Source organism: Sapajus apella, unplaced genomic scaffold, assembly GCF_009761245.1.
Source record: "Sapajus apella isolate SASKATOON/1434 unplaced genomic scaffold, GSC_monkey_1.0 scaffold97, whole genome shotgun sequence".
In the NCBI taxonomy this organism is placed as follows: domain Eukaryota; kingdom Metazoa; phylum Chordata; class Mammalia; order Primates; family Cebidae; genus Sapajus; species Sapajus apella.
In genome coordinates, this window is record NW_022437037.1 from 5,123,758 (window position 1) to 5,140,218 (window position 16,461).

At 56.4% G+C, this 16,461-nt stretch overlaps 1 protein-coding gene across 2 annotated transcripts in view; it reads left to right on the forward strand.

Moving 5' to 3' along the window:
• Nucleotides 1–16,461, forward strand: part of HMCN2 (hemicentin 2) — an 88,472-nt gene that overhangs the window by 23,617 nt on the left and 48,394 nt on the right. For both annotated transcript variants that reach the window (XM_032257601.1, XM_032257602.1), the window contains exons 21-36: nt 115–282; nt 1,452–1,565; nt 2,183–2,269; nt 3,473–3,664; nt 5,441–5,614; nt 5,753–5,866; nt 6,347–6,489; nt 7,467–7,617; nt 9,138–9,356; nt 11,668–11,781; nt 12,159–12,346; nt 12,985–13,081; nt 13,874–14,035; nt 14,184–14,297; nt 15,069–15,271; nt 15,998–16,079. In XM_032257601.1, coding sequence (XP_032113492.1) covers nt 115–282; nt 1,452–1,565; nt 2,183–2,269; nt 3,473–3,664; nt 5,441–5,614; nt 5,753–5,866; nt 6,347–6,489; nt 7,467–7,617; nt 9,138–9,356; nt 11,668–11,781; nt 12,159–12,346; nt 12,985–13,081; nt 13,874–14,035; nt 14,184–14,297; nt 15,069–15,271; nt 15,998–16,079 — 2,322 coding nt within the window. The remainder of the gene's footprint in view (nt 1–114; nt 283–1,451; nt 1,566–2,182; nt 2,270–3,472; nt 3,665–5,440; nt 5,615–5,752; nt 5,867–6,346; nt 6,490–7,466; nt 7,618–9,137; nt 9,357–11,667; nt 11,782–12,158; nt 12,347–12,984; nt 13,082–13,873; nt 14,036–14,183; nt 14,298–15,068; nt 15,272–15,997; nt 16,080–16,461) is intronic.

The window sequence follows — 16,461 nt, forward strand, 5'->3', positions numbered from 1 at the left end:
GTTGGGGGGCAGTCAGTGGGGCTGGGTGGAGTTGGGGGGCAGGCAGTTGGTGGGGAAGGAGCATGAAGCACACAGCCCCGATCTGCACCCTGAATGCGGCTTCTGTGTGTCCAGTGCCCCCAGAGCTCATCGGAGACTTGGACCCGCTGACCAACATCACTGCTACCTTGCACAGCCCCCTAACTCTGCTCTGCGAAGCCGCAGGGATCCCACCCCCAGCCATCCGCTGGTTCCGAGGGGAGGAGCCTGTCAGCCCTGGGGAGGATACCTACCTACTGGCAGGTAAGAGAGCAGCCAAGGTTGGATCCCGGGAAACAGCTCGGGCCTTCTGCCTGTGCCTCAGCCCATTACATGCCCACGACCTCTGACCCTGAGCTGCCAGGCCTGTTTAGAATAATCATTCCAGTTGCTGGTCCCCAAAGAGTACAGCCCAAAACGCTAGTCGGGTGAGGTGCTCCAGGAAAAAAATCATGGATTAAGATACATTTGAAAAAGTCTTCCTGCTCTGCTCACCTAGAGAACCACAGTAAACATTTGTATAGTAAAGGTTCTGATAAGTACTAAGCAAAAAGAAGAAAAAAAAATCTTTTGGCACTTAACATGTAACATCCCACAGAGCAGTAACAAGCTTTATGGATGTGATGATCTAAGCACCTTCTACTCTGAACATTCATCCTCCTCATAAAATGGGTTTGTGAGGTTCTTGCTGGTGTACGAACGAGCAACCAAGGCCCAGGAATCTCTGTCCCATCCAAATCCTGCAAGGATTTCCAGGCCCCCTGAGGCTACACCTCAGTCACCCATTGGTTCCAAGCAGCCCATCATGAGATGGCAAATACATTTCCTCCCGTGCCTCACTCCTGAGCACTTGGTAGGAATTGCCAGATGCATTCTGTGGATAGGAATTCGGAGACTGCATTGGGCCCATTGGAAAGGAATGTGGCGATCAATTAGTGATGTCTGCTCTGGGTGCAGTAACAGCAGTGGTGGTCTGCATCCTGTGTATCTGCCCTTCCCCACACCCGTCTTGGGAGACCCTTGGGCTCCTCTGAGAGGAGCTGTCCCTCCCTGAGAGGTCCTTGGGAGGGGGAGGCCTTTTACTGTGTCTGTCAGAGTAGAGCAGAGGTCTGCATCGGACCAGGACCTCTTAACCCCTTGCTTTCCCTTCAGCTGCAGCCAATCCCCAGAGCCAGGGGTGGCCAGGGTGACAGAGACTTCTTGCTGGAACAGGGTCCTCAGATTTATTCTGATACGTGTCTAATCTCCAGGCGGCTGCATCCATTTGTTTTACCCTCCTGGGCCTCAGTTTCTGCATCTGAGGAACGGTACACAATGGGAAACACATACATGTCTAGTTATAATGCCTCTTCCTGCTGGGCAGCAGAGGGGCTCAGTTTGGGACAGAATGCTGCTCAGAGCCATGCTTGGGGCCCACGCCCCTCCCTCCCCAGGTGGCTGGATGCTGAAGATGACTCAGACACAGGAGCAAGACAGAGGCCTCTACTCATGCCTGGCAAGCAACGAGGCTGGGGAGGTGCGGAGGAACTTCAGCGTGGAGGTGCTGGGTGTGTTGCAACCCCGTTCTCATGGGTGCCCTATGAACCCTTTTCCACTGCCTGGGAGCTCCCAGAGGCAGGGTCCCAGACTCACAGGTCAAGCTGTAGCAGGGGCCCAGCACAGAGAAAGAGGGAGAAGCTAAGCCTCGTATGCTTTGCCTCATCAAAAACCTTTGTTCAAGCCTGGGCAACATGGCAAGACCCCACCTCTATGAAATATACAAAAATTAACTGGGCGTGGTAGTTCCTGCTTGTAGTCTCAGCTACTCGGGAGGCAGAGGCTACAGTGATTGTGCCACTGCATTCCAGCCTAGATGAAACCCCTGTTCTGAGGCTGCCATGGAACTTTCCAGAAACAGCAGGGACAATCCAAAGTGGAAGGGGGCATATATTTCCAACACCACTAAGACTGCCTGCCTCTCATCAGAGTCTTCTCCTGAGGCACTGGCATTTCCATCAGCCAGCAGGAAATGTTTCTTAAATTCACCACCCTATGGAAACAGGCATGGGGTGGGGAAACTAAGGCACAGGAAACAGTGGGCTCTTGGCTTCCTGTTCTGTGATTCTGTAGCCTGAGTGGGCCAGACCCCCCAGTCACTAGCCATCTGTCTCCCTGCTTCTCTCAGTTCCTCCCAGTATTGAGAACGAGGACCTGGAGGAGGTGATCAAGGTCCCTGAGGGACAGACTGCCCACCTGACATGCAATGTCACAGGTAAGGGCCACACAATGTAGTGGGTTGGGAGAAGGGGTGGGAAGGCAGCTTCAGAAAGGAGGGGACCCCTGGGGATCTGCCCACCTGCCTCAGCCCCACTCCTCCTGACTGGGAGTCTCTCTGTGTTGGACTCAGCACGAGGTCCTGGCTCATCTTTGCACGTGTTCTTCCATCCCAAACACTCTTCCCTCTCCCCACCCCACTATAGATCTCAGCTTCCAGGACCCTCCACAGGAAGTCCTTGGCTGGCCCCTGAGGCCCATTGGGCCACCTCCATTGGGTTCTCAGAAGCCCCAGTGCTTCCCTGTTCTAGCACTGACCACACAGGACCATAGTGGCCTTGTGGCATCTGAGCTTCTTAAAGACCCAGGGGCTGCCTTGTCACCACGGTTTCTCCAGTGTCTGGCAGAGTAGGCTCCCATTAATGCTATAGGTTGAAGGATGGGTAGATGGATGGATGGATGGATGGATGGAGGATGGATGGATGGATAGGTGGGTGGGTAGATAAATGAATGGGTGGATGAATGAATGAATGGGCAGACAGATGGGTGGATGGGTGCCTGGATAGATGAATGGATGGATGGATGGATGGATGGATGAGTGGGTGGATGGATAGAGAGATGGGTGGATGATTGGGTGAATGAAAGGATATGTGGGTAGGTAGATGAATGGATGATTGGATGGGTGGGTGGATGGGCAGGTGAATGGGTATGTGGATGAATGGAGAAATGAATGGATGATTGAATGGAAGGATAGGTGGGTAGGTAGATGAATGGATGGTTGTATGGTTGGGTGGATGGGTGGATAGATGGGTGGGTGGATGAATGGAGAAATGAATGGTTGGATGATTGGTTGAATAGAAGGATATGTGGGTAGGTAGATGAATGGATGGGTGGTGGATGGATGGTTGAGTAGTGTGTGGGTAGATGGATGAATGGATGGAAGGAATAACTTGTTTTTCTGTCTTACCTATATGTACCAAGCCATTTCTAGCCATTCCTCAGTAAGGAAAAGGCAGCCAAATCACAGAGGAAGGGGCACAGGCCAGGCCTGGTGGCTGCTTCTGCTTCTTGTTGTCCTTCATGGGCTTCTGGGCAGAGATGGAGAATTCACAACCCCTGACCCATCTGGGAGCAGCCTGCGACCCCGGAGCTCCCCTAGTCAAAGCCTGCCAAATCGTCTCATTCTCTGCTCTGCATACAGGCCACCCACAGCCCAAGGTCACATGGTTCAAAGATGGCCGGCCCCTGGCTGGTGGAGATGCCCACCACATCTCCCCAGATGGAGTCCTCCTGTGGGTCCTCCAGGCAAACCTGTCCAGCGCTGGCCACTACACCTGCATTGCAGCCAACACTGTTGGGGAGAAGACCAAACACTTCCAGCTCAGTGTCCTGTGTAAGTTCTGGGCATGTCCTGGCCACCATGGTGACGAGGGATTGAGAAAAGGAAATAAAGATGGAGACACAAGAGTAGAATTTACAGCATGGGTCCAGGGGGCCAAGGCAAGCGTGGGAACCGTGTCGGCCCAGAGCTCTGGGCTCCAAACACTTTTATTATGTGCACAATCTCATTGATCTTACGGGCGTGGAAGGGGAGGGTGAAGGGTAGGTGAGATAGTGGCGGGGAGCACTTGAGATCCCTCTAAGACATGCCAAACCAGTGCTCCGAGTTTATCACCGATAGTTATCAGGCTGCGGCTGCATCAGAGGTATAGCAGATGAGGAGCTGCCGGGTCTGACCACACCCAGTGCATCAGGGGCTTTTATATCCCCAGCACTGGGCACTTAGAGCAATTCAAATCACTCCATACTGAGAACCTAGGCAGAGCCCGAGGCGTTCCGTGAGCTCTGCCCTGCAAGGCTTGTCTCCTTGCCAGCTCCCATCTGCAAAGACCCCCCCAGATCTTGTGATCAGAGGTGGCCTCTCTTCTCAGAGATCTTTGCATAAACCCTCTTTTCGAGGCCCTCATGCAGTCTCCATGTTGAGAAGCGTTCGTGGGACCACAGCAGTATTCCCCGCTCTGCAGCCACCCCGAGGTGCTCCCGGTGTCACTGCGCTCTCAGATGGTCTTTACGTTAGGCCTCCTGTTGCCGCCTGATTTCTAATTAACTGCACCAATAATATAGTTTAGTTCGATGTATAAACTTCAGTGTCCTCTGAGCAAGCAAGCTTAGAATTATTGAGCTAGAATGAACACAGGTCTCCCCTGGCCATCTTGACCCACAGCCGGCTCCTTTCAGACAGCTTCCCATGAACCATTCTATTTTTCTTCTAATTCTCCGAGTTTGACAACAGCAAAAGTAACTCAATTGACTGAGCGTTTATCATGGGCCAGGCATTGCAACGGGCCTGATGGATGGAATCTTCACAGTGACCCTAGGAGGTGGGAGATGTGCTTGTGCCCATGTCACTGACAAAGCCCTGAGGTTCAGAGAGGTGACAAGAGTTATTGCCAGGCCCCAGGGTGGTGGGTTCACATCCAGGCTTCTCTCCATCTCCTGAGGGCAAGGCATACCTGCTATTCCTGTAGCCTGGAGAAACAGACCGTCCGTCAGATGAGAGGGGCACAGACCAGCTTCCAGGGGGTTCTCTTTGTTCGAATCCCCCTTTCCTCTATCTCTGTATGGGGGAGCTGTTTTCTTCTTCCTTCCTTCTCTCTTGCCTAGTAAACTCTCTGCTCCTAGAAAAAAAAAAAAAAAAAAAAAAAAGAAAAGAAAAGAAAAATCTGTTTCTAAAATTCTGACAGTTAAAGGGAGAGTCCCCTGCAGGAGTTGAAAGAAGAAATGTTGGGACCAATGAAAGCAAAGTGACTCTGCTAAGCAGGGAACAACGCCCCCCAGCTCCCACTCCCCAACTCTAGCAGGATTCAGAAGCCTCTGGTTTATGGGTGGAGAGGCTGCACACTGAGAAGCTTTGGGGTAAATGGAGGCAGACATTACTCAGCTTTCCCTTGTAGTATTGCTTAGTGTTGGAGAGCCGAGCTCTGGGTCACACAGCCTGAGTTCAAGCCTGGCCGCCCTGGGCATGGGCTTCTCTGAGCCTCAATTTCCCATCTCTGTAATGTTAAGTGACAGAAGCACTGAGGCCAAGCACTGGGGTCCAAGGCTTTCCTAGTCCTTGGCCCAGGGTCAGGGACCTCTGCTCACAAGTACCCCACTTCCCCCACCACAGTGGCTCCCACCATCCTGGGAGTGGCTGAGGACAGTGAAGATGAGGAGGTGACCGTGACCATCAACAATCCCATCTCTCTGATCTGCGAGGCGCTGGCCTTTCCTTCCCCCAACATTACCTGGATGAAGGATGGGGCCCCGTTTGAGGCCTCCAGGAACATCCAGCTCCTCCCAGGTGATGCCCTCTGGCAGGGAGGAGGGAGGGGACAGGTGACATGTCATCAGGGTCAGAGGAGAGGACCAGTGAGCCTCTCCTCGTGCCTGGCATGAGGCTGCAGCTCCGGGGTGACCCTGGCCCCTGGCCCCCACACAGGTACCCACGGGCTACAGATCCTGAATGCCCAGAAGGAAGATGCCGGCCAGTACACCTGCGTGGTCACCAACGAGCTCGGGGAGGCCATGAAAAACTACCACGTGGAAGTGCTCAGTGAGTCGGGGACCCTGAGGCACAGCTGGCTGGGCAGAAGACCTCTGGGAACCCAGGGGTCCAGGCACCTGAGCCACCCTTGGTGCCCCGGGGTGCCTCCCTGTGGCTTATGTCCTCTGGCAGTCACCAGGCAGCTGGGGGGGGCTCCAGAGGACAGAATGAGGAGACCCACTACAGTCCTGGCTTCCTCCTGCCACTTCTGCTTCAGGGTATAACCAGAGGCTCTGCAGATTGAGACTTGGGACCCCCAAAGAAGGCCTCTGAGGTGACCCCAAGAATTCCCCTGCCTCAGACCTGCCCTGTCCTGTCTTGCAGACAAATGCTCTCTCCCCTGAGGGAACAGCCAGGAGCAGGGTGGTTCCAAGGTCCCTGTGTCTCTGGGCTGGGCCCTATTTCTGGGGCTGCCCCCAGGACCAGGGTAAGCTCAGGGTCTCAGCACCCATCCCCCAGCTCTGCTCTCAGACCCCTTGTGCTTTTCAGTCCCCCCTTCCATCTCCAAAGATGACCCCTTGGGGGAGGTCAGCGTGAAGGAAGTGAAGACCAAGGTCAACAGCACCTTGACCCTGGAGTGTGAGTGCTGGGCTGTGCCCCCGCCCACCATCCGCTGGTACAAGGACGGGCAGGTGAGTGTGGGACCCCCAAGCAGCTTCTGGCTCTCACCTGTGCTTCCAGCTGGTTCTGCTTGGAACCTTCCAGAAAAGCCTTCCCTTACAGCACTTGGCCCTAGAGCTGGTCCAAGTCCCACCCACCCTTTATTTATTTTATTTTTATTTTTTCCGAGATGGAGCCTTGCTCTGTCACCCAGGTTGGAGTGCAGTGGTGCAATCTTGGCTCACCGCAACCTCTGCTTCCTGGGTTCAAGCTATTCTGCCTGCCTCAGCCTCCTGAGTAGCTGGGATTACAGGTGCCCGCCACCACGCCCAGCAAATTTTTGTAATTTTTATTAGAGATGAGGTTTCACCATGTTGGCCAGGCTGGTCTCAAACTCCTGACCTCAGGTAATCTGCCCACCTTGGCCTCCCAAAGTGCTGGGATTACAGGTGTGAGCCACCTCCCCAGCCTTTTAATTTTAATTTTTGAGACAGAGTCTCGCTCTGTTGCCCAGGCTGGTGTACGATGGCACTATCTTGGCTCACTGCAGCCTCTGCCTCCCAGATTCAAGTGAGCCTCCTGCCTCAGCCTCCTGAGTAGCTGGGATTACAGGGGTGTACCACCACTCCCAGCTAATTTTTTGTATTTTTAGTAGAGATGAGGTTTCTCCACGTTGGCCAGGCTGGTCTCGAACTCCTGACCTCAGGTGATCTGCCCACCTCGGCCTCCCAAAGTGCCGGGAGTACAGGTATGAGCCACCATGCCCGGCTGTATTTTTCAACAAAATGTTGAACTCTTTGTAAACTTTAAACTCTCTACTATTTTCACCAGTGTATGGCCCTTCTCATTTTGATGCTCTGTGGATTTGGTTTTGTAAACTTCTCAGCTGTTCTCATCACTTTCTGCTGCATTTTTGGAGAATGTGTTGAGAAGTAAGTGCCCTTGTCTTGCTCCTCTCAGCCCCTCATTTCTGATCTCCCTTCCCCCAACTCCATTGTCCTCCTCGCAGCCCGTGACCCCCAGCCCGCGGCTGCACATCCTGGGTGAAGGGCGACTGCTCCAGATCCAGCCCACGCAGGTCTCAGACTCGGGGCGGTACCTGTGCGTGGCCACCAACGTGGCTGGCGAGGACGACCAGGACTTCAACGTGCTCATCCAGGGTGCGTGCCACCAGTGGGCGGGGGGCGGGGCGTTGGCCAGTGTGAGGACATTGAGGGGCTGGCCCTCTGGGGGTCCCTGCCGTGTGTCTTCTGCATTGGCTCATCTCGGCAGCCCAGAGCGCATCCTGCCCCAGCCCCTCTGCCTCGAGGGACCGAAGCCAAAGACACGAGGGCTCTGGCCCCAAACCACAGAATGGAGTGGTGGAGCCAGACTGGTCTGGTTGAGCCAGAGCGCCATGCTCTTGACCCCACTGCCAAATGCCTCTCACTTTGTTAGGGAAACCTGGGGACTGGCTTCAGAATCTCTGGTCGAGAGGAAGCTGAGTGGCCGCCTTGATGGCTGAAGCTGCTTGTGGGTGCATTGGGGCTCGTAACATTCCTCTCTCACTTTCGTCAGTGCTGGACGTTTCCCTTTTTAAAAAGTGAAGGAAGAAAAGGAGGGAGTCAGGAGTCAGAGAGGCTGGGAGGCTGAGAAGGGGAGGTTGGGGGGGGAGGCTGGGAGGGGATGCTGGAAGGCTGCACAGGGAAGACTGGGGGGAGGCTGTGGAGACTGGGGGGAGAGGCTAGGAGGCTGGGGAGGAAACTGGGAAGGGGAGGCAGGGAGGCTGGGTTGTGGAGGCTGGTAGGCTGGGATGGGGAGGCTGGGAGGGGGAGACAGGGAGGCTGGGAGGGGGAGGCCAGGAAGTGGAGGCTGGGAGGTAGGAAGGGGAAACTGGGAGGTAGGAAGGGGAGGCTGGGAGTGAGAGGCTGGGAGGCTGGGATGGGGAGGCTGGGAAAGTGAACCTGGCAGGGGGAGGCAGGGAGGCTGGGAGGAAGAGGCTGGGAGGTGGGAAGGGGAAGCTGGGAGCAGGAGGCTTGGAGGCTAGAATGGGGAGGCAGGAAGGCAGGAGGCTGACAGGCAAGCTGGGCGGTGGATAAATGTCGAGAACCAGGTTTTGCTGCACAGTGGAGTGCCCATGGAGCGTCCTGGCAGGAGGAGTACCTGCTCCAGCTGCTCACACCCTTCCTCACCTCCACTGCTTCTGGCCACCAGCCTCTAGCCCTGGCTCTGTCATTAACTGGTTATGTTAATGACAACCTGGGGATGACACGGCCCCCTCCAGGCCTTAATTTTACTCTTTGTAAAATGCAGGTGATCAAAGCAGGTGACCTTGAGGGCCCTCTCTATTTCTAAAGCTGATGATTTTGTACCTCTGTGCTCTGATACACAAATGCCGGCTAAAGCTTAGTATCTGGCTTCCAACCGTGGAAAATATGTCCATGTTGCAAGGAGTCTTTAGCGCCCATTAGACATGAGCTGCTTAGGGAAGGAGCCTTATCCTAGTCCCCAGCACATAGTAGTTGCTCCATAAACACTGGTTTAGGGAGTGAGGGAATTTAAGAAATGCCTTGACCTAAGGGAATGGCTCAAATAATGGATTTCTGCACCTGGGAGAGGCTGGGATGAGAATCTCCATGAGCAGAGGAGTATTCCCCACCCCTCTGCTGTGTCTCCTGAGGGCTTTGTCTCTCCCACCCAGTGCCCCCCATGTTCCAGAAGGTGGGTGATACCAGTGCAGCTTTTGAGAGCCTGTCCTGGGAGGAGGAGGTCCGGGGCGAAGTAACGGAATACAGGGAGATCGTGGAGAACAACCCAGCCTACCTGTACTGTGACACCAGTGCGATCCCACCTCCGGAGCTCACCTGGTACAGAGAGGATCAGCCCCTCTCGGCCAAGGACGGGGTGTCTGTGCTGCAAGGTGGGTCAGGGCTGCATCAAGAAAGTGGGTGCTTTGAGCTGCCTGCTGTGTGACCTCAAGGAGGGCACACGACCACTCTGGACCTTAGCTGCAATTTGTAAACTGGGGCTGCGAGTTCTTTGCCTGTATGAAGGCAAAGACTGGATTGCCCTTTGCCTCTGGTTTATAGATCGAAGCCTTTTACCATGGGGCATCCCCTTCTGGGCTTCAAGATCCGTAATGTCCTTAAACCATTGGCAGAAACTGCCACTTTCTCTGCAGAGGCAGCTGGCTCCTTCGGTAATCCTCAGCAAAGCTCACGACCCCGAACGCTGACGGAGCTCTAACTGGGCTTTGAAGACCACTCTGGTGGCTGAAGCTCACGTTTTGTGTGTCTGTTTTCGCTTTTTTCTTTTAACACCTTGGGGGGTACTTGTTTATTTAAGATAATATCACTTTTAAAAGCAAGCCTTTTATTTTAGAATACTTTTTTGTAGGTGATTTGACTTAAAAGACTCTAGGGGTAGGGCTTAGAAACACCCCGCCCACTGGCTCATGGGGGAAGTCTGGGTGGTCCCTTGGTTTGAGATTTGATCGCTTGAGGCCAGGTGGGGCCAGTGGCGAGGCTGGTTTTGGGGAGAAGTGGTCAGTTGCATGAGCAGAATCGAACCAGGGTTTCTGCTTTGGTGATTGCAAAAAAATGGAGGTGGTGGCTCACAGCTGTAATCCCAGCACTTTGGGAGGCTGAGGTAGGAGAATCGATGGAGGCCAGGTATTGAAGACCAGCCTGGGCAACATCATGAGACCCCGTCTGTACCAAATATTCTAAAACTAGCTGGGCATGGTGGCATGTACCTGTGGTCCCAGCTACTCGGGAGGCTGAAGCAGGAGGATCCTTTAGCCCAGAAGGTCAAAGCTGCAGTGAGCCGTGATGGTACCGCTGCGCTCCAGCCTGCGTAACAGATCAAGACCCTGCCTCAAAAAAAGGAAAAAAGAACAAAAAGGAGGCGTCTCGCAGATCCAGGAATGCAACTCTTAACTTGCCGCAGCTAGTTCCTGATAGAAACCTCTGGACAGACCCTTTAACCTGGCCGCTGACCACTTACCCTGACGCCAAGTCCTGGGTGCACAGTAGGCTCGGTCACCTGCTGATCCCCATCAGACTCTAACCATCGGTTAACTGTAGCTGAGCCCAGCCCACAGCCCCAACCGCCCCCCACTCCTACCCACTCACTCACCTCTCACCCTGGCCACTGACCTCTAACCTCTGTTCTCTAATTCTGAGAACACAGGTGTCATGGTCACCGCTGACCTGAATTCTTACCCTGACCTTACGCTAATCCCAAACATCAACTGACCCCTACAACACCACTGCTGCCCCAATCCTGCCACTGGGCTTTGCAGGCTCTTAGCTTGGTCAAGTCACCCATAGCCGGGGCCGGCCTGCCCCAACCCAGAATTCTGAGCACACGGTAACCCTAACCAGGCCCCACTGGAGATCAACTCCATTGATACCAGGCTCTGGCCCTGGCTGGCTCTTTTTTTTTTTTTTTTTTTTTTTTTTTTGAGACGGAGTTTCACTCATGTTACCCAGGCTGGAGTGCAATGGCGCGATCTCGGCTCACCGCAACCTCCCCCTTCTGGGTTCAGGCAATTCTCCTGCCTCAGCCTCCTGAGTAACTGGGACTACAGGCATGCACCACCACACCCGGCTAATTTTTGTAGTTTTAGTACAGATGGAATTTCGCCATGTTAGCCAGGCTGGCCGAGAACTCTTGACCTCAGGTGATCCACACACCTTGGCCTCCCAAAGTGCCGGGATTGTAGGTGTGAGCCACTGCGCCTGGCCCTGGGTGGCTTTTGATCACATAGGGTCCCAGGTGATGCCTTCCCTGCCCCCACCCCTACCCCCACCACCGCCACAGCCCCGGGAGCTGCCTCCCTTGCCTCCTGAGTCTCCCCCCAGACTCTGCCCTCGCCAAGGAGCTGGGCTTGGCACAACAGCTGAGCTGAGCCAGGAACCACCGCGTCACACTGGGCACTGCTGTGAAGGCTCAGGTTTGCGGTCAGTAAGATGGGAGTGACAACAGCTCATGCCCCACAGAGGCGGGTGGGACAGGCCCAGAATGTGCAGCTCAGGGCCTGGCGCACACTCCTGACTTAACCCCACTCCACCCAGGAGCTGAGCAGGACAGGCTGAGTCTCTTCATTTCACAGATGAGGCAGGGAACAGTGACATGTCCCAGGTCCACTCCAGAGGCGAGAGCAGCTTCCTTGCTCTTTGGGGTGACTCTTGTGCCTGAGCTCAGGTGTCTGTCCCATGTCCTTGCAGGAGGCCGGGTCCTGCAGATCCCCCTGGTCCGGGCGGAGGACGCGGGGAGGTACTCGTGCAAGGCCTCCAACGAGGTGGGCGAGGACTGGCTGCACTACCAGCTGCAGGTGCTGAGTGAGTGGCGGGGCTGCAGGTGGGGAGTCCCAGGACTGCATGCCCCAGAAGGGCCTCCCTTGCCAGGGGCTGAGGCACAGTGCCCTCAGTCTTGCTGTACCCAAAGGCTGAAAATGGAGTTACAAGCTCGGCCTCAAAAATCATGCAGGACTGGGCACAGGCTCCAAGCAGAAGCTCCTGGCTGTGTGACATTGAGCAAATCACAACCCTTTCTCGGCCCCGATTCCTTAGCTGCGTCAGGGACTGGGAGGGCTTGGAGAGAAGAGTACCAGGGTCCCAGCCAGCGCTTGACGCCAAGTGCCACCCTCACCTCCACAGTCACCCCACCCCCAGAGACCTCTGTGCTGGCCCCTCAGCCTCCTCTCCCCCATCCCCAGCCCCACCTGTGATCCTGGGCGACACAGAGGAGCTGGTGGAAGAGGTGACGGTCAACGCCAGCAGCACTGTCAGCCTGCAGTGCCCGGCCCTGGGAAACCCCATGCCCACCATCTCGTGGCTCCAGAATGGGCTGCCTTTCTCTCCGAGCCCACGGCTGCAGGTCCTGGAGGATGGGCAAGTCTTACAGGTCAGGGCAGCCCCCTGCACGCACTGGGGCAGCAGCTGCCGAGTCCCAGCCCCACTTGTCTGGGAGCCAGGGAGGGGTCGTTATCAGCAAATGAGGCTCTTTGCTGGGAGCCAGGCTGGAGCCCAGCAAAAAATCACCAGTGAGGAGCCTTGCTGGGCCAGGATGGCTGTGCACAGCATCCGGAGGTTCAGGAGACAGCTAGCAGAGGATCACATGAGCGAGGACCAGAGCCCAGCCCTGCATAGAGCAGCCTTCTGTGGGACTGCCAGATGACGCATATGGAGCTGTGCCCAGCGCTCACACATCAGGCAGTCCCCCAGTCACCCCGTGTGCAAACTCAGAACTGCAGGGATCCCTGGAGCCCAGCACACAGCACAGCCCTCCACGGGGGTTGGGGAGGCTGTTGTCACATGGGTTTGCTGCAGAGAACCACCCGATGCCAACCTCACACGCCCACTCCTGAACACCACACAGGCCCTGGGTGGAGGCGGTTCCAGGTCTCCATGAGCTGCCTGGTGCCTGTGTCCCTGGCATGGGATAGGAGAGACGGAGGGAGGTTGTCCTCATGGTCATTCCTGAGGGTGGTGGTGTCTGAGGGGCTTCAGGCATCTCCCAGGCATGGCTCCCTGCACCTTCAGGTTTCCACGGCAGAGGCGGCTGATGCCGCCAGCTACATGTGTGTGGCCGAGAACCAGGCGGGCTCTGCTGAGAAACTCTTTACCCTCAGGGTTCAAGGTGAGCTGGGCCGAGCAGGCGGCCCCTGTGGGTTCCTTTTCCCTCCCCAAGGAGCACCACCTTGGGGCTTCTAGTGTCCTGGGCTCTGGGCCCTGGACTTAGGGTTTAGGGATCCCAGCCTGGCACCAGCCGCACCCTGAGACAGACAGCATCTGAGGGGCCCTGATCACTATTAGACGGCCCCAGGTGATTTTAAGCCACTTTGGAGGTGGCCAGGGAAGAGCTGTTTTTGAGGCGTGACACCACTGTTATTGAGCACTTCCTGTGTACCTGACACGAGGCCGAGCACTTTCCCTGGGCTGACTCCTTCCAGCAGAGCTAGGACGTTAGCCCGGCTTTGCAGCTGTGGCAAAAGACTCAGGGAGGTTGCCCTCAGAGAGGAGGTGGCGGGCCCACTGCCACGGAGCCTGCGCTCCCAGCCTCTGCAACGCACGACGTGCACTGCACTGAGGTCGCTGTGAGTTCTGTCTCCAGATGCAGGGACAGGTGTGGTTTAGGGATGGAGGAAGACAGTGTTGAGCCCTCAAGGTCACGGGCTCGAACCTGAATTGATATCAGCTCTGCCACTGACCATCGGTGTGGCCTTGGAACAGGGACTCTCCCTCTCTGATCCCCTACTCGGTGTCCTTATGTGTAAGAGAGTCATGGCAAATGGAGGTTTCTGAGTTATTTGAGGTTGTGCTGAGGTGAAGCCCCAGGAACTGGGTGAGGCTCAGGGTTTCTCTCAGGCTCCTGGCTCCCCTGCCAGTGTGATTCTCATGCCTTTCTCTGTCGTGGTGGCCGTGGGGATAGTCCCGCCACGAATTGCAGGCCTGCACTTGGAGCAGATCACTGCCATCCTCAACAGCAGTGTCTCCCTCCCTTGTGATGTCCATGCTCACCCAAGCCCTGAGGTCACGTGGTACAGGGACAGCCAGGCACTCTCCCTGGGCGAAGAGGTCTTCCTCCTGCCTGGTGGGTAAACTGAGGCTTCTGGCCCAGCTCTAAGGTTACATGGGGAGACAGTGGCTTCCCCCACCTGGGACAGGGTGGGTGAAGGGCAGGGATTTAGGATGGGGGACTGGGCTAGAATGCTGGTGTGAGGCGCTGGCTCCCCTGGCAGGCACCCACACGCTGCAGCTGGCTCGAGCTCAGCTGTCGGACTCTGGGATGTACGCCTGCGAAGCCCTCAATGCTGCCGGCCGAGACCAGAAGCTGGTGCAGCTCAGTGTTCTGGGTGCGTCCATGTCCGTCCCCAACTCATGCTGTCCCTCACCCTTCAGTCAGCCCTCAGCCCACACCCCCCGGGGAACAGAGCCAGGAGAGGGGCAGAAGGCATGGGGGGTGGCTGGGACCCCTGCACGGGTCAGCTCTGAGGAGGGGGAGCGACAGGATGGGCCCCAAGAGCCTCGCTGGGGAAGAGGCCTCCCCAAGCCTGTGTGGTCGGGGAAGCCCGTTTCACTGTGGAGCCTGTTTCAAGGCTCGTGGGCTTCCGAATCCTCCTGGGGAAAAGCTGGGCCAAGGTGTCTTAAGCAAGGACTCCCTGGAAGGTTCTTTCAGCTCTGAAGCTGGTTCCTTCGCTTGCACGAACACCAGCCACACACTGTGCCAGGCCCTGTGGACTCAGCCATGGGGAAGGGGCACTTCAACATTGGTTCGCTGGAGCGACAGGGGGCTGAAGGCGCCCCCACAGAGTGCTGTGACCCAGCTGGGGCCTGCCGCATGCAGGAAAAGCCTAGGTCGGAGCAGGCGTCAGCATCTTCCCTATCTAGGAGGCTGAGGCTCAGAGAGGCAGGAAGCTGTCCACGGTCACTCAGCGGGTCCTTGGCGTGCTGGCCCAGTTCTCTTCCTTCAACTCCCCTGGGTCTGCGCCAGCCCCCGGGGCCAGGACTGCTGGGATGGGTCTGCTGTGTGACCCTGGTGGGTCTCTACCGGCATTTTCCCTGTGGCTGAACGTGAAGGTGTGAGGACAGCGGCAGCGCCTCACTCTGCTGTCTCCTGCCCCCAGTTCCCCCTGCCTTCGGGCAGGCTCCCAGCAGCCCCCAGGATGCCGTACTGGTGAGGGCCGGGGACAAGGTTGTCCTGAGCTGCAAGACAGACGCACTCCCCAAGCCGACTGTGACCTGGTACAAGGATGGGCAGCCCCTAAGCCCGGCACGGCGGACCCAGGCTCTGCAGGGTGGTCAGAGGCTGGAGATCCAGGAGGCCCAGGTGAGTGACCCTGGGGGTGCGGGTGGCAGTGGGCAGCTGCAGGAAAGTCGCCTCCCCGCCCTGCTGAGCTGGGGGGAAGAAGGTGGGCAGGATGTGGGCTGCTGCCTCTTTGGCCTCTGGGACCCCAAACTAAGTTGATTAGCAGCTTCCAGGGTGGAAGACATGGGCAGAGCTCAGGGCCCTGGAGTCACATCCAGACCCACCCCTGCAGTCGAGGCCCGAGCCCTTCCTGCCTCAGTTCCCTCAGCATCTAGAAGCTTTTGTCCGGGTCACTCTGGCTGGCCGGCTGAGACTCCTGGGAGTCTGCCCTGCCCTCCCTCCCTGGTGTGGATTAGGTGCTCACAGCATTTGTTGGATGAATGTTTGCTGCCCCTCTGGACATCCATTCTGGGCTCCTCTCTCCTGGCCAGGCTCCATCCCCACAGCAATAGGGAGCCTCTTCCTTCCCGCTTGGCCCAGGGAGTGAGGTGCCCAGAGCCTGTGTATTCACTGTTGAGGGGCCCTCCTGCTTCTTGAGGCGCCCTCCTGCTTCTTGAGGCGCCCTTCTGCTTCTTGAGGCTCTTGGAAAAGTCCAGAGGGACCTGATTCCCTTTGGCTCCCCAGTCAGGACCAGCATATTTGGGGGTCCCCTGCTCTGGAAGTTTTTGGGGCCTAGATGCTTTTGGGGAGCCTCGCACCGCAGCCCCAGCTCTGGCACACAGTCAGCATGTGCTCTTCCTCTCCCAGGTGTCAGATAAAGGTGTATACAGCTGTCAAGTCAGCAACGTGGCTGGGGAGGCCGTGCGGACCTTCGTCCTCACCGTCCAGGGTAAGCTGGGGACCAGCCTGGCTGACCGTGGAGCCCCTAGCAACACATGGGGCTGCCAGGGAGGAGAAAGACAGTAGCTGGACAGAGTCAGCGCTGCCAAGTACTGAGGGCACGATTACTAGAATTTCTAATATCTCTATATCATCTATACTGTATCTATATCTATCAATTTCTTTTTTAGAGTTGGGGTCTCATTATGTTGCCCAGGCTGGTTTTGAATTCCTGGGCTCAAGCAATCCTCCTGCCTCAGCCTCCCAAAGTGCTGACGTTACAGGCAAGGGCCACTGCACCCAGCTGATTTCTAAAAGTTAAAAGACTAGGGTTAGCAGGCTCCAAATTAGAACTTGATTCATGGGGCTTAGTAGAGAGACTTCCCTCAGAG